General features: G+C 65.6%; 1 protein-coding gene across 7 annotated transcripts; it reads right to left on the reverse strand.

Moving 5' to 3' along the window:
* Window positions 1-313: 313 nt before the first annotated feature.
* ZDHHC8 (zDHHC palmitoyltransferase 8) lies at window positions 314-15,500 on the reverse strand. 7 transcript variants are annotated; one of them, XM_082355328.1, is made up of 12 exons: window positions 15,388-15,500; window positions 14,922-15,171; window positions 8,571-8,692; window positions 8,252-8,409; window positions 8,002-8,174; window positions 7,695-7,797; window positions 7,162-7,253; window positions 6,859-7,000; window positions 6,545-6,665; window positions 6,362-6,471; window positions 4,048-5,048; window positions 1,735-2,955 (listed from the first exon to the last, which is right to left on the reverse strand). In XM_082355328.1, the coding sequence occupies exons 2-12, from the start codon at window positions 15,023-15,025 to the stop codon at window positions 2,784-2,786; spliced, it is 2,298 nt and encodes a 765-aa protein (XP_082211454.1). In that variant the 5' UTR covers window positions 15,026-15,171; window positions 15,388-15,500; the 3' UTR covers window positions 1,735-2,783. The 7 variants fall into 7 exon arrangements, with proteins under 7 accessions (XP_082211459.1, XP_082211454.1, XP_082211458.1 ...); XM_082355333.1 differs by lacking the exons at window positions 1,735-2,955; window positions 15,388-15,500 and adding an exon at window positions 314-1,220 and having other exon boundaries at window positions 14,922-15,249; XM_082355332.1 differs by lacking the exon at window positions 15,388-15,500 and having other exon boundaries at window positions 8,336-8,409; window positions 14,922-15,246.
* Window positions 15,501-16,603: the final 1,103 nt, after the last annotated feature.

Consider the following 16,603-nt stretch of genomic DNA (forward strand, 5'->3'; position numbering starts at 1 on the left):
CGCCCTGGCCACCAGAAGGGCTCTGAGCAGAAGGTGTGCAGAAGGGACTCCACTGAAAGTGAGGTCCTCAGGCCTCACCCCTGGGACTGGCGGACCTCGGGGATCAGGTTCTCAGCCCAGGCTCTGCTGACCCTTCACATAACCCACGTCCCTGTCTGGCCGACCACCCCCCTTCCCAAACCGGCCCAGCCACCACCCGGCCCCCGGCTCCTGTTCCCTCCCCATCCCAGGGTCCCTGTCCAGTCCAGCCTCCTGGCGCTTCCCCGAGGCTTGGAGGACAGGGGGACCACGCTGGTGGACAGAGCCATGGAGGTAAACACCAAAAATTTTATTTAGTGCATTAAACTGGGGCGGGGCAATACCTTTTAGAACAATAGAGAATAGCTTTGTGGCTGCTCATCCCCAAGTGGGAGAAACAGAGCCGCTGCCCAGGCAGAGGGGACGGCCAGGGCCCGGCCCTGCCCCTGGGAGCATCCAAGCCCAGCCGGCTGGGGGCTGCAAGGCTGGGGGTGGCAGGGCCCTCTGAGCTCGCCAGGTGCAACATCTCAGAGTGAAGGAGTGAAGACCACCCGGGCAGGGCCGGTGGGCTGGGGTCTCCTCCAGCTGGCGGCTCCAGGAGCTTAAGGCATCTGTTCATGTGCTGGGTGCAGGGAGGGGGGAGTGTAGTGACCTGCAGGGGCGACCTGAGACCCCCACCCAGCCCAACCCACAGAGGCCGGGGCTCCCTGGGAGGAAGTGGCGTGTAAAGTGCTTGGTCAGGCAGGAGTCAGGTAATGGTGACACCCGGGAAGGCTGTGCTGGTCCCAGCAGCTCCAGGGCCCCCACCTGGGGTTTCGGACCCTCTGCAGCAGGTGGGGACTTCCTGAGCTGGGAGGGCACAGGGTCACGGGCCCTGGTGGGCTCGGGGTCAGTCAAGGTGCAGCTGGTGGAGAGGGGACCCCCAGCCCACACCCTAGGGTCTGCGGCAGCCTGGCCTCTTGGGCCCCGGAGTCTCCTACTTGGTGTCCCGCTCGGGCCCTGAGAGGCTGGGGAAGAGGCTGGAGGCGGCCGAGTGTAGACGGCACACGGCCCCCCGGGGGGGCGCCCCAGTGGCCGGGCTCCAGGGGACCCGCAGTGACGGGCGGTCCACCGGGAGGCCAAGGTGGCACAGGTGCAGGCCGGGGGGCACCCTGGGTTGGCCACGCCGCCCCCATCCACGGCTGCAGGTGCCGATCCGCCCCCTGCGGGTTGCAGCGTCCCGTGAGAGAGAAGCAGAAAGGCGGAGGTCAGCAAGGGGCAGAGCTGCCCGGTTCAGGGTCTGAGGACCCGCTGGCCTACCACGCGGGGCCAGCCCCTGCCCCAGTCCCCCAGCCCCTGAAAAGCTGTGGATTCCCGACGTCCCCACCCCAGACACTTTCAGGGGGGACGGGAGATGAGTTCCAGTCCGCGCAGCTGCAGCACGGGCGGGCACTCCCTGCTCCTGGGATCCTGGGCCCCTGGGGCGGCTACAGCCCCAGCTTCTCTCCAAACGCCCTGTTACTGCCAGGGATGACGCAGACCCAGGGAAGCCTCACGCTGGTCAGCCAGAGAACTGCCGGCCAGCCCCCACCCACCAGGCCTCCAACATGGCTTCAGTCCACGGAAACACCCACGCAGAACGTCCACGCCTGGACTGTCCGCCACCACCTCTCCCGGAGCCTGACCCCCTCTGCCCCCGCCCGGAGCCCCTGGCCTTGCTCAAGGAAAGGATCGAAATGACTCTTTTTCTTTTTTTAATAAAATTATAGATATATAGATGTAGATATAAAAACATAAAACAGACACAACGCAAGCGGACGCTGCCGTGTGCTTACTCTCGGGTCCCTGGCGCCAGACAAAACTCCGACCCCTCCCCGATGTGCTTTCCACGTGGGCGCCCAGGCTCCAGCAGGGCCTGGACTTTGCATGCCTCGGGTGGGGGTCTCCAGTTTGCAGGGAGGGGACTCGGGGTCGCGTGGGCCCCCTGTGGTGGCATCCGGCCTCCTGTGCCCGCTCCCCCTGCCCCCGTCACCTCCCACAAGAGCATAAAGCAAAGATTAAGGCTTCAATTAAAGCGAGTTTCCGGGCAGTGGGAGCAGCGGGGGCCCGAGCGTGAACACATGGGACGTGGCATGGCAGCTCAGCGCACAGACACGGGGACGCGCCCACCAGCTGGGCGAGACGAGACACACGGAGCCAGGACCCCACCCACAGCTGGCTGTCCGTCCGTCTGTCCATTTGTGCACCTGTCCGTCAGAACCCAGAGCAGTCCCGGAGCTGGGTGCCTGTGGGCCGGGCCTGGACTCCCTGCAGAAGAGTGGGCCTTGCCAAGCTACAAGCTTCCAGCGGGTCCCTGAAAGGCAATGGTTAGGAGCAGCTGGGCGGTGGGGCCCTTGGTCTGGGAGGACGGCCAGGGGCCCAGGCCTCTCTGTCCATCTCTGGGCCATGGTGACCCATGTGTAAGGGAAGTGGGTAGGGACTGGCCTGGTGACAACCTGTGCAGTCCACGCCCCCTTGCTGCCCCAGCTCGTGGGAGCAGGGCCACCAACACGCAGATCCTGCAGCCTCATGGCCCTTGGCCCAGCCGTGCCCTGGTGAGCAGATGAGTGGATGCACGGGCCGAGGACGAGGGATAGGCCCGTGGAGGCGTGGTTCTCCTCCCGCTGATGCGTCCACACCAAGCCTGGGCCTCCTCTCCCAGGGCAGAGAAGTTGGGAGTGGGGGCAGCCGCTGGGGGGGGGGGTCCTGGCTCCCATGGCGCCACGGCGACGGGTGGCAGTCAGTCCTCACACCGAGATCTCGTATGTGGTCCCACCCACGCCGGACACCTTCTTAACGAGCGTGTGCCGGGCGGGGCTGGCGGAGGGCCCTGGGGGGCCGGTGGCAAGCCCCAAGCGGGCCAGGCCCGGGGACTGCCCATTAAGCTTACTTGGGGGGGTCTTCAGCTGAGGGTGGTCCCTGCATCAAAACAAGCACACACACGCACACACACGGTGAACACGGGACCATGGCAGGACAGGGGCCAGCGGAGGCAAGAGGACAGAGGACACAGACACAGACGGAGCACTGGGCAGCCCCTGCCTCTGACCCTGGACGGTCCCACATGGAAATGGGTGGGGGAGCAGAGCCTGCCAGGGGAGGGCCGTGCTGTCACAGGACAGACAGATGTCATAATGGCCGCCATCCCCTCCCAGGCCTCTCGGCACAGACCACAGAACACAGGGAGGCCAGGTGGATGCTGGCCAGGCGAGTCCCTGGACCCTGCCCTGTCCTGGTGCCCTGAGCTGGGAAGCCCAGCGGTGACGATGTGGCCTCTTCCCTGCTCCCTCCAAGGGAGACGAGGGGCTGCCCTTCTGCCCTCCAGCCTGCCCAGCACTGACCAGTAGCATGGACCTCGCTGCCCAGCATTCATGCGGGCAGGAGCCCCTCCCTCCCTGGGCTGCCTCACAGCTGCCCCCTCTGGGCCTGTTACACCCACAACAGGAACCTCCTTGTCAACTGAGCCTGTGCTCACGGCAGCCAGGTGAAGCTCTGGTGAGCAAACATGCCCAGCAGGTGCTCAGCTCTTGTACTTGGGCCTGGGACCAGCCTGCCCTTCTGAGACTCGGTTTGCCCATCTCTGAGCAGGGAAGCCCTTGCTTCCTGGGGCTGTGTGCCCCCCGAGGGCCAGGACTGTGGTGCCCAGAGTGGCATGTTTTGCTGTGGGAGGATGTCCCCCAGACTTGGCCTTCTGGACATGGACAGTGGCACCATCTCTAGAGGAAGAACCCTAGGGTCCCCCACATGCTGGGTCTGTGCCAGCCAGGGGAGAGTGTGGGTGTTGGGCTCAAGATGCAAATTCTCCTGCTCCTGGTCCCCGGACATGCCAGGGCGTCCTTGTAGCCGGGCTACCCTCACACTGGCCGCCAGGATCCTCCAAGGTGGGTGAGGCCCACCCCCCTAGGTAGCCTCAGGCCTCCTGGGCAGCCCCCACGTGCTTGGCCAAGAGGCCCTGCAGGCAGCCAGACACCTGCCCTGTGCCCGGCAGCTGACCGCACCCTGAGCACCCACCTCTGCACAGACAGCGAGGGCGGCGGTTCTGGGAGCTCCGCTTGGATGAAGGCGACGGCTTTGGGGCCCACGTAGGAGGGCGAGCGGGGAGTGCTAGGTGGGGACGGAGGGACCTGGCGCACGGGTGACCTGTGCGAGCCGCTGGCGGGCCGGGCCCCCGGGGCGCCACTGTTGGCCAGGTCTGCCTGCAGGGAGGAAGAGGAGGTCCGCGGCGCCCGGCTCACGGCGCTGGACAGCGAGGACAGTGACGCCTGCAGCGCGGGGTTGCGGGCGCCCCCGAAGCCGGGCCCGGCCACCAGGTCGTCCCTGGAGCTGCAGCGCAGCGTGGGGCCACGGGGGCCCTCGGACAGCACGCTGGCCTGCTGCAGGCTATAGGAGCTGGGTGCGTCGTAGACGCCCGAGTCGCCAAAGAGCGAGTCAGCCTGAGAGCGCAGCAGCCGCTCACGCTCCTCCCTGTCCTTGCGCTCCTGGATGGAGGCCATGATGGTCCTGGACAGGTTGTCGTAGCGCACAGGTGAGGGCTCCCGAGGCCGCAGGCCCAGCACGGGGCTGAAGCTGCGGGGCGGGGGCCGTGGTGGGTCGCCCGCTGCCCCCGCGTGCAGGTAGGGCGAGCGGTAGCTGGCTGCGCCAGCTGAGGGGTGGGCCGGGCACGTGTGGCCCCCGGGAGAGCCAGGGTTCAGCAGGCTGTCGTAAGACAGGCTGCCGTTGCGGTTGGGCAGCGCGTGGGGGGCAAAGAGGCCACGGTGGGGTGTGGGGGGCCCACCCTCAGAGCGCAGGGGCTGCAGGGCCACGTGGTCACCGCCCCGCCGGCTGGCGGCCTTGAGGCTCAGGGAGCGCAAGGCGCCTGAGAAGGTGTCAGCAGCACTGAGTGGTGGGGATGGCGGGTAGGCCGCATGCAGGCCGCTGGGCGGGTAGTCAGGGACGTCCAGGCTGGGCTCGGATGCAAAGTCCAGGCTGTGGATGCTGTCCTCCCCCAGCGTCAGGGAGTCAGTGCCCGTGACCTGCAGGGGGAGATGGCGCACATCCATCTTGGCCCACCCACTGTGCCCTGCCAGCTCACCAGGTGCTCTGTGCCCACTAGGAAGTTGTAATCCCGGTGGCATCAGGGGTGGCAGCAGGTGCAACCGACGAGCTGTTCCCAGAAGCTCTCTATCCCCTGCGCCCCACGGAGGGAAGTGGGGACAGGGTGGAGCAGAGCAGGGGGCCCCAGTATCTCTCCAGGGAAGGCTGTGCATCTGCTCCAGCCCAACTCCCCAGGGAGAGGAAGGGGCCTTGGGGCAGCCTTGGGATCAGGACCTCGAAGAGACTTAATAAACGCACAGTGACCCAGGGCCTCTCCCAGGCACCCCACGGCTGAGGGTCTGGGCGGGCAGTGCAAAGCAGACAGCAGGGCAGTGCCCTCGGAGCCCAGCAGCCCAGGTGGTAGCCACAGTGACAGAGAGGGGACTTTTTGATTCTCCGTGATTCCAGGCACACAGACTTGGACTGGGACAAGAGCCTGCAGAACCTCAAAACCCAGAAGGCGCATGGGTGGGGACAAATGTGGCCTCAGGGCACTTGACCAACAAGCCAGACCCTCCATGGGATCCAGGACAATCCCAGGAAGGAGGCAACCCACCTAAGCCCCCTCATTCCAAGAAGGGCCACCGGACACTGGCCAGGGAGGCCCAGACTCACTGCCCTGACCAGCAGGCCCCAGAGGCAGGGTCAGGCGGGATATCAGTCCTGGAGGGAGTTCCCTGGGAGAGAGGGGCTGGTCCAAGTGTGCTGGCTCAGCCACGGGTCTGCCCTCTGGTGGCATGAAGGAGGCAGGCAGCCTGGGAACCTCAGGGGTCTGGGTGTCTGCTCAGGCCGTCCGCTGCTCCACGTGAACGCAGAGAATAAATGTGCTTCCTCAAACAATCTCAGATTCCTCTGAAGCCTTCCCGAGGGCCCTGAGGACCTTATAGAGTGACTAATGGTGGAATTCCAGGCATCCTGGCACACAGTGCCCGCGGGGGCAGCGCCTAGAGCCAGCAGGCAACACTGGCCAAGGGCCAGGTGGCTAGGACTGCCTGCGCCAGCCCCTCCCAGGACACCCGGCCCCGCTCCCCTCTACCAGCTCCAGCTGGGATGCCCACACCCACTGTGACCCAGGCGGGTCCTTCAAGGGTGAGGCCTGGGGCGGGGCTTCAGGTAGGATTCCTGGGGACGTGGCCTCCAGGGTGTGGTGAAGTCTGGGGGCGGGGGCTCTGGAGCTTCCCGGGTGGGGCCTCTTGGGTGGAGCCTCCGGGGCGGGGCCTCGGGACCTCCGGGCAGGGCCAGGCCTCCTCACCTGCTCGCCAGGCCCACAGAAGGGCGCCTTGGTACCCGTGGGAAAGGCGGGCCGGAACTTGTACATGGCGGGTGTCGGGGGGCTGGTCCTCTGCGCCGACAGGGCGCTCTCTGGGGGAGATGGACCACTGTCAGACTGGGATCAGTCTGTGCCCCTCCCTCCGTTTGGCCGACCCCGCCTCACCAGCACTGCCGGGGCGTGGGGTCTGCAGGTCGCTGCCAAATGTGCCGGCCTCCGCCTTGGGGGGCAGCGGCGGCCCCAGGTCCAGCGGCTTCTCATCCAACCGGTCCAGGCTGCCCTTGGACTGGGAGGGGGCGCGGTCAGTGGTGTGTAGGGTACAGGCCACGGGCAGGGCTTAACTGGGGACTCCATCCTGGGGCCTGGGACCTAGACCCCTCCCCCATTCCACCCAGTCCTTCCCCTTTCTACTCTTAGGCCCCTCCAACCTGACCGCTTCCCACCTCACCCCATCCCTTACCCCACCCCTAGGCCCCCACCTTGCTGTGGCCCAGGCCAGCCTTCAGCCCGTTGTCACTAAGCTTGACCTTGAGCGGTGCCGCTCGCTCCAGGAGCTCCGGCCGAAGGAAGGGCGGCTTCAGGCGAGCTGCGAGCGGCAGCCGGGGCGGCTCCACCACATACCTGCACCAGGGGCAGAGGGGTCAGTGGCCAGGGCAACCTGGCCAGAATGCATGTCAAGGGCAGGACCCCACCTGCCAAAAGCAGAAGTGGATCAGGCTGAGGGCCCATGGCTGCCCACCCCAAACCCCGAGGAGGCCCACTGGACACCCGCCGGGCCTCACCGGGGCGCCAGGGGGCTGCACAGCACGTGCTCCACGTTCCCATAGCAGCCGCGGGTGAAGGGGTTCACACCCCCACGGAACTTCCCCGTCACCTGTGGACATGGGACCCCTCAGCCAGCCTGGCTAGCCAGGGTCTGGCCAAGGAGGGCAGGGGGACAGGCAGGGACAGCAGGGGTTCCGCAGAGGTGAGTTGGGCAGGGTCAGCCCAGGGGTGCCCCCCACCCAGGTCACCAGGGTCTGCCCCTGCATGCAGCTGTGGAATTTCTGGGCTCTGATTCACTGGTGGCTGCAGTGCCCACAGATGGGGGTGAGGAGCGGGACAGGGCAGGTGAGACCCCACATGCCAAACCCCACCTGGGGTCTCCAGGGCCAGAGCTTCCCCTACCACAGCTGCACGTCAGCCGCGGGCCCCCACGGCCCTGCCCTGCCCCGCCCCACCCCAGTCCCTGTGCAGCCCTGGTTCCTCGCTCAGCCCATCGGGGACCCTCCCATGCCCACTCCCATCCCTGCATGGCCCCACCCAGGGTCTGCACCTGCTCATTGGTGGTGCGGCCCCGAGTGACCAGCACCACGTGGAAGCCAGTGAGGCCGATGACAGGGATGAAGAAGAGGCCGGCCACACACATGACGGCCATGCTGGCCCGTTAAGGCTAACGGCCGTGGGTGAGGATGGAGCAGGCGCCTGTGGACAGACTACCCACCCCCTCCCCACTGCCCACTCAGGGAAGGAGACCCACTCCCTGGGGACTTCTGGGCTGCCGACCCACCCCTCCAAGCCTCGACTTCCCCTGTGAGAAGCGTCCCCGGTCCACATCGCCTTTGTGGTCAGGCCAAGGATACGTGATGGTGGTGTGCGCGGCGCCCAACCCCTCGGCATGGTTCAGCACATAGACCAGGCCGAAGGCTACGACGCCCACCATGTGCGCACTGAGCGACAGCAGGAACAGGAAGAAGTAGCGGTAGTTGCGGCGCCCAATGCAGTTGTTGACCCAGGGGCAGTGGTGGTCGAAGTCCTGGGCAGGAACAGCGCGTCAGGGCACACGACGGGCAGGGGAGGAGGGCGTGGGCTGGGGGCGGGGCAGGCGGTCACCTCCACGCAGTTGTCGCAGACGCTGCAGTGGGAGCAGCGCGGCGGGCGGTAGAAGTGGCAGGTGGCGCACCATTTCATACGGACCTGGATGCCCCGCACATCCACGTTCTTGTACAGCGGGGCCCGGAAGTCATCCTCCTTATCCTCGTCCTCATCCGCTGTGGGCCGGGGGCAGCACGAAAATGACTTCCGTGGCAGGAGAGCCCCTCTCCAGCCAGCCCCCCACCCCCCACACCACCCCCAGCCAGGGTCTCCTTCGTCAGCCACTCACACTCTAGCGAAAATGAGCCAGATGAGCTGCCCCAGCACAGGGCCCTACCTCGGGGGAAGACGCCAGGGTCCATGAAGGTGGCCATGCTGAAGTTGGCCAGCACAAAGAGGAAGAGGATGCCATTGTAGACAGGAACGGCTGGGGACACAGCTCGTGTCAACCATGGGCACCTGTGTTGGACAGCAGTGCAGAGCTGGGTCTGGGGGTGTGGCAGGTGTGTGGGGAGGGGACGCGAGGCAGAGGAATTAGGCTTGGCCACACGCGTGCAGTGCTCAGCATGGCAGTCAGGGAGACCACTGTTGCCACGGGCCCCCTGCTTCTCTACTCAACCCTCAGGGGCTGTGCACAGGCTCCGTGTGTGTCAGCCCTGACCCAGACACCCCTGAGCACCTGTTAGGAGCTCAACTCCCAGTTGAGCAGACTGAGGCTCAGAGAGGCCCATAGGCCAGAGCCAAGCCATGTCCTCCTGCCCCAGCTGGGCATCCTTCCGGGTCCCCTGCCCTGGATGGGGAGACACAGACAGGAGGTGGGAGCCCAGGATGGGAAAGGAGCTGGCTCTGCCCATGTGCTCTGACGGGTAGAGGCCAGTGACCTGCCGGGCAGCTCAGGCCAGCCCTGGGCCTCACCCAGACCTGTCCCCAGCTTGGCAGGGCCCTGTTGCCAGGGAGATTCTGGGGTGTGGTGTGGGGAGCCCCAATCCTCGGTCTGTAAATGTATGGGGGGATCATGCCTGCTCTTCCCTGAGGGGTGCAGTCTCAGGACCTGGGCCCTGGGTGCATCCCTGCCCAGGCTGCCTCTTCTTTTTAGTTTGTCACCTTACTCTCCATAGGGCAGTGCAGAATACTTGGAGACTCTAAAAGCATGGCGCCCCCCACCCCTCCACCATCTCTCATCACCCCTCGCCACTTGGCTCCAAGGCTGCCCCCTCTTCCATGAAGCCTTCTCAGACTGCTGGCTCCCTGCAAAGGTCTCACACGCCTCCCTGGTGGACACTCCAGCACAGAGAGCATCTTCCTCAGGCCTCGCAGGACCTGACCAGAGCACCCCCTCAGTGGAGACTCGCCAGTCCTTGGGCACATGGCCTGTGACCCCCTGCCCCAACCCTGTGGTGGGTCTCTGCCCACTAGGCTACTACGAAGCCCCTCTGGCTTCAGGCTCACCATCTCTCCCATGGCTGCTGTGATAAGCAGGGCGCACCCAGTGGTTCTGCTTCCCTCCCCGCACTCAGGCCCTCTGTGGAGCTGGGGGGCCGGTGGGGATCCCCTACACCAGACTTGACCATGTGGATAGGGCATTGTGGCCACCCGCAGAGTGAGTCGTGCCCGTGGCCCTGCCCACCCCCACGGCATACGCCGGCCACACTGGCACGCCCACGCCTGCCTTGGCTGGGAGCCAGCCCTGCCACCCCAGCAACCACCTCCATGGTAGCGGAACTTCTCTATTTTTAGTGGAAAGCAAGAGGCTATTTAAAGATTCCGCTCCCACGGCAGGCAGCACACTCGGCGGGCTGGGAGCCGTGAGTTGCCCCTTCCTCTTCTCCAGAACCCGTCGTGGAAGTGATGCACAACCTGAGGACACGGGGTCCCTCTGCCGGGAGGCCTTCCTCCACCACCCCTGCCCAGGCGGCCCAGAGCAGATACCTTCCACACTCCCCATCCCTGCACGCTGGAGCCTGGCGTGCAGACAGCGCTCAATGTATGTTTGTGACCTCCGATCCAATGTCATTTGGCAGGATGACGGTGGGCCCCTGAGGCATGGTCTCCCAACAGGGTGGGAGGGGGCTAGGAGCCCAGATGCCGGTGAAGACAGGTGAGAGAGAGCCAGGCACAGCCAGAACCTGGGAGAGGTGGGCACCGCGGACCCACCCTGGCTCTGTGAGCCAGCTCCCCACGCGCCTTCTGGGAGGGCTGACCACGTAGTCTGTGCAAAAGGAAAACGTGGCTTTCAGGCACCTGCAATGTCGCACATTGGGAAGGCAGCCTGCTCTCGAGAGGAGGGAACTGGCCGAGAATGGACAGACATGCAGACACGAAGTGCAGCAGGCAGGCGGGCGCTGAAGGTGGGAGGACATGGGACGGGGGCCGAGCGCGGCCCTTCATCATCGCCCTCCAAGTTTTACCGGCAGATGTTGAGAGCCCACTGCCCACCGGCCCTTTGCAGTGACCTGCCGGGCAGCTCAGGCCAGCCCTGGTGGGCAGCTCAGGCCACCCTCCCCCTCCCCGGAGGCCCACACTGCTTTGTCCTCCCTGGGCCTCGATGACCCTGAGTGACACGGGTGGGGCTGGGGAGAGCAGCAGCTGCAAGGTGACGGAGTAACGCTTGCAGTGAGGTGCTAGATGGCCTCTACCCAGGTTGGACACCACCCACCCACTGCACGCGTGGGCAGCACATACCGGGGAGGGCAGGGTGGGGCTTTAGCCGGTGCTGGGCAAGTCTGGGAGGGTATGGGTTCTCTGACTGGGACCTGAGCCACTTTACCCTCCACTCACCACCTCCAGCCCCCCAGGCTTCACTCAGACCCAGGATCAGGCACTGCCACGCATCCTGTCCCCCCATCCTCGCCCCGGGGGCCTCTACCCCCAGGCTGTGCCATAAGAGGGGCTGAGGCCTGGGTCATGCCCAACAAGGACTGGCTCACTAGCCAATGCTGCCAGGGCCCAGGAACGGCTAAGTAGGGGAGAAGACGAAAGAACACACGCACATCCACATGAACATGCAGGGACCCATGCATGCACACGTGTGTAGCACACACGCAGACACACACAATGCTCCAGGTGTACATGTGTGGATACTGCACAAGCATGCATACACACACGCACATGTGATCAACACAAAAGGCACGTGTGTGCCGACGTGTGTACGGATATGCACACTCGTGCACACAATGGCACATTTGTACCCTCATTCACGCACAAACACAGATGCAGACTTGCCCCTCCTCCACTGACGCCCACACCCCAGCCCTCTCTGGACATCTCTCAGCTCCCTGTGGGATGGGCAAGTGTGAGGATGTGTGAGGACACACGAGCTCTGTGGGTGAGGCCTGGCAGGCAGCACTGCTCCGGCCGCCTGAGTCTGTGCCAGGCTCCAGGAGCACCTCTCTGCCCTCAGGGATGACACCCCACTCCCCTCCCAGGGAATGGTGTGCTCCAGGCTCGCCCTGCCGGGCAGGGGTTGGACACTGCCCACTGGTGGCAGACACACTGCAGGCCCCTCCCCCGGGCCGGCCCCCCTCCTGAGCCTCCACCATGGCCCCACCTGGGCCGGCAGGAGACGCCGCCCAGCAGGATGGGGTTCTGCAGCGTAGCATGCGGCCTCGGCTAAATGCAGAATGGAAAATTTTAACTCAGATGTTTTCACTTAAATCAGGTTCTTCATTAACACTGACTAATGAAGCTCACACACGGGACACCCGGAACCAGAGGGTCTGTGGCCACTCTGCCCTGGTCCAGCCAGGCAGGGCCTCTGGCCACATGCACCCCCTACAGACACCCAAGCAGATGGGGAAACTGAAGCTCAGGGGACCAGGGGTACACACAGCAAGTCCTGGCAGGGGGCTAACACCAAGTGTCCCCCTCCGCATATGGTCCCTGCCAGCGGCTCCATCCACCTAGGCCCGCCACAGGCTGGCTTGGTCTTGGACTGGAACTCTCACTGTCCTAGGCTGGGCCTTGTGGCTGACTGGGCCTCTAAGCATAGGGAGGGCTCAGGCCCATCCTGGGGACCTGCCGTGACATCCCAGAAGTCAGCCCACTGGCCCCAGACAGAGACAAGACAGCCCAGTGTGGGCCCCAGGCATGGGTATCCCACCAAGCAGCCCTGGCCCTCTGATGTTCACAGGGTCCCTGTCGTTCTGTAAGGTGGCTCCAGGAGGAGGAAGGGGAAGGGGCAGGGGCAGAGACCTGGCCTCGGCGCTCTCGGACCCCTCCCAGCACCTGACCCGGCCTGACGCTGAGCCTTCTGGGGCCCAGGGGGACAGTACTGTACCAAGAACGCAGGAAGGCTTCCTGGAGGAGGAGGGCCACCAGGAACCTACCCTGAGGCATGCTACCCATCCTCGGGGGGGGACACCCCCAGCTCTGGGCATCCTCCCCACACCCCAGCCTTTCCTGGTGACATATCTGAGTGTCCTGCTGGCCGAGCCCCTCAGAGAGCTGGCCCAAGGGATGGGTCTTTGGTCCTCTAGGCCTGGGCTCCCCACCCTGAGTGACACCCGGAGCTGCTGCCTACGTGGACCTGTCTCAAAGGGGCAACTCATATTTACTGAGTGTAGAGCGAGGGCCGGGGACCACTCAGCTTCCAGTGAAGTCCAAGGAGCAGAGCAGACAGAATCCTGCGGGGCCCCGAGGGCAGGGTGGGAAGGGCCCAGGAGCGGGTGTCTGAGTCTGCAGTGGGCCTGGGATCAGTAACAGGGCAGAGGTGTGGGTACCAGGGTGACGAGAGGCCTGTCCCAAGAAGGGGACTGCTTGGCCCCCTGCTTACTCGGAATCAGCCCACTGTGGGTGGTGTCGTTGGGCCTGGGCCACCCAGCAGACCCCGTCAGGAACTACAACGCCAGCAGAACCGGGCTGGGAGCCGGCCAGGGTCCTTGATGGCCATTCAGCCAAGGAATGTGGCCGTGGGGTGCAGGGATCCCAGTTCCGGGGGACGAGTGAGGGTCCCTTGGCAAGATGATTGCTGCACCTGGACGCCGGCCAGCACCCCTGCACCTCCATCTTCCGCCTGGTCTCTCAGGCAGAGTGAGTCACTCAGGGCAGGATGCAGGGCACGCCTGTGCTGCCCTGAGGCAACCCCGAACCTCTCAGCGCTGGGTCACTGAACCCAGAACCCAGAACCCAAGCGGTGAGAGCAGAGGGAGGGTAGGCAGCCTCCATGCCCAGCCCCTGGGGTGGGTCGAGTTCACAGGACAGTAAGGACCCTCTGAAATCAAGGGAAGGCTCAGGACAAGCACCCTTCAGGGGGCCTGTGTGCACCTAAGGGGAGAGGAGGTGGGTGAGCTCCCTGGGGTGGGGTTGATCTCAGTTGCTTGTTGAACTTTTTCCCAGCGTTTCACAAGTTCTCATCAGAGAACACATATTCCTTTTAAAGTCAGGACAAATGCTGAATTGCACCTGGGGAGTGAGAAACCAGAACCAGCAAGTGGAGACCAGGCTGCAGGGAAGCAAAGCCGAGACTCCTGCAAGACCCCTGCCCAGGCCCCACCCTCCAGAAGCCTCAGCGGGACGCATCCCACCTCGGCCCGCGCCCGCTGCCCACAGCCTCATAGCCAGCAGCATCTGAGTGACAAGAACAAGTCTGCTCGCCAAAGCCAGAAATAAGCCTGTCCACACAGGCCTTTTTTAAACACGCTGTTGGCAGCCTGTGGTGCCCACCCAGCCCAGCCTCCAGGTCGGGGCTCGCCTACCTCCAAGGTGCCCAATGCAGCCTTCCGTCCTTGTGCTGCTGCCCTCGCCCCGGCTAAGGTGAAAGGGTACCCAGCTGGCTCCTGCCCACCCCCGCCTTGGAACAGATGCCCCACTGGCTGCGGCCACCCCAAGCCTCAGGTCCCCAGGAAGGCTAGAGTGGTTGTTACTCTGGTGACCTGGCTGTGTCCCAGCCTGGGACTTGTGGCAGGAGGTGGTCGCAGACCTGCATGGCTGAAGCCTGGGGTCCCTAACACTTCCCTGTGCCTGAGGAGCCCTGGGGAGGGGGGTGGCACGACAATGCAGAGGGAACTGTCGTCAGCGCCTACCCTGGTCTGCATGGGCCCGGGACCTGCCTGTCCTCTGCCTCAAGGGTCCCAGCGCCCACCGAGGCCAGTGTCCCTGGGTGTGGCCTGGCCTGGGCCCTCCAGCTGTGACCACTGGGCCTTGCTGAGAAGGAGGTCAAGAAAAGGCAGAGCGCACTGCCAGGCCAGCGTCGGCGGTGGCCATGGGGCAGGCACGTGTCAGCCGGGCCAGGCCACACCTACGCGGGAACAACTTGGCTCCGGCCTGGGGCTGGACGGCTAGGAGGGCACTCGAGAGTCGTCCTTGGCTCCTCGCAAGGAGGGCTGGTGGCTCTGGGCGGCCCCCCTCCCCTCGTGGGGAGGGCAGGGCTGCAACCACACCCTGGGCAGCCCCCGCACGCACTCCCCTGCCCGGGCTGGCGCCTCGCACCCAGGGCCTGCCTGGTATGCTCACGGGGTGGCCGTCGGACACCAGTGTCCTCACATCCAGGACTCACCTGTCCCTGGCACCCCAGGACGGGCACACTCGTGGCATCAGCCTTGGCCCAGAGTGGGGTCTCACGTTGTCCACGGCCCTGGTGCCCCCACCCAGCCCAGCCCGCCAGCCCAACCCCGGCCCCGGTCCCGCCAGGCCGCGTCCACCGCTGTGCGCAGCCCTGCCCCTTCTGGCCCCAGCGCCGCAGCCGACTCACGTGAACACGAAGAACAGGGTGCTGGAGCCGACCAGCAGTGCGGCCGCTGTGGCCACCGGGATGTACTTGGCGGGTTTGAGGCGCGTCCCGGGGCTGCGGGGCATCCTGGGCGCCGCGCCGCCGCATCCCTCCCCGGGGCCGGGCGGGCGGGGCCGGCTGGACGGGCAGGACCCAGGCAGCAGCGGTGGCAGCAGAGGAAATCCCACCTCCCAGGCGCCGGCGGAGACAGCGTGCTGATGTCAGCACGCCCCTTAAGGTGGACTGGCGGTGAGGGGCCATGGGGCCGGGCGGGGCCCCCCTCACGACAGCCGGCCCCTCCCACCTGCCCAGCCTGCCACCTCCCTCCTCCTCCTCCTCCCTCTGCGCTCGGGGCAGAGCCAGTGGCAGACCCTCCCGCGGCGGGACCTCTCCTCCAACTCCAGGCTGGGAGCCCGTGACCCTCTGAGGCCATGCGGCCGCCGCACACCTGAGGTCTTGCCCACCGGGGTACACGCGGCGACCGCCAGGCCTTCTGTCCCCAGCCCACAGGCCGCGGCGTTGGAGCATGTAGGTCCCTTCCGGGTCCCTGTTTGCACCGACCTTTCCCTAAACACCTCGGAGCTCTTCCTGGGTAGGGCCAGGCCCCTCCCATCTGGAGCAACACCCCGCCCGCAGCATTTATGAGGGTGGGGGATTGTGACACTGCAGGGGCACCTTGGTTGTTTATCCCCTGCCCACCTCACAGCCCTTGAGCCACAGGGCCAGCGGGCAGGGTAAGGAGGGCGGGGCTGCTGGTCCCTCTGCATCCCAGCCCAGGCTGCAGGCCTCCCAGGACAGAGTGGAGTGCCCCTCGGGAAGGGCCGGGCACCCTGCCCGTGCCTGGGATAGGCCCGCGGGCAGGCCCACCTCCTGCAGGAAATCCCACCCCACCAGCACCGCCACTTCTGTCGCTTAAGGTGGACCAGCAGCCTCGCAGTTCTGGACCGCGCGTGGGTGGACCACAGCCTCCACAGTGAGGACCAGCAAGTCTGTCCCCTCCAACACATCCCTGGGTCCTCTGTTCTGAAACCAAGACCCATCTGCCCCCTCCCCAGATCGGAATCCATGTGGGGCCCTCACCCTCCCTGGCCCTGGGCATCTGCTTCTCTACAGCCAGAACCCCGCGCAGCCCAGCGGCCACCTCCTCGGGCCACGCTGCACAGGCCCTGGGACTCCTCAGACTGGAAGACCTCACCTCGCCTTAAGGTCCTAGCCCAGCAGGCAGGGCCGTGAGCTGTTAGAAAGGAAGCTGGGCTTGGGGGCCAGAACAGAGGCATTAATGCAGCTGCTGGACAGCAGAGGTGGTAATGGGCTTCCTCCCACCACCCCCAGTTACAGCCTCTGCCCATCGGGGAGCCCACCCACCCCAGGAGGCCCAGGGCCCAGAGGTGAGCGGAGAGCAGACACCTCCTTGCTCTGCCCAGGCTGCCTCAGCCTCTGGTGGCCTCGGGGCCTGAGGACACACTGTAGCCCCCCCAGGCCTGGCCCTGGCTCCTGCCCTTCTGTGGCCCAGCACACAGAGGTCCCCGGAGGGCCTCCAGGTCTGTGCGGGGTGAGAGCTGTGCAGTGAGCACCTGTCGCTGGGCGTGGGCAGGAAAGGCACGTGTCCCCCTTGAAGAGGTCCCTGCCGACTGCCTGGGCAGAGGGGTCCCGGGTGGGACGGA

Source organism: Balaenoptera borealis (genome assembly GCF_965194805.1).
Source record: "Balaenoptera borealis genome assembly, chromosome: 14".
In the NCBI taxonomy this organism is placed as follows: Eukaryota; Metazoa; Chordata; class Mammalia; order Artiodactyla; family Balaenopteridae; genus Balaenoptera; species Balaenoptera borealis.

Excerpts from the sequence above, each read along its gene's own strand:
- ZDHHC8 (XM_082355333.1), bottom strand. The coding sequence starts at position 15,025 with ATGCCCCGCAGCCCCGGGACGCGCCTCAAACCCGCCAAGTACATCCCG. Across the intron at positions 7,798-8,001 it reads GCCGCGCACACCACCATCAC|CATGGCCGTCATGTGTGTGG; the intron begins GTATCCTTGGCC and ends TTAACGGGCCAG. Across the intron at positions 6,666-6,858 it reads CTGGCCTGGGCCACAGCAAG|TCCAAGGGCAGCCTGGACCG; the intron begins GTGGGGGCCTAG and ends GCCCCCTCCCAG.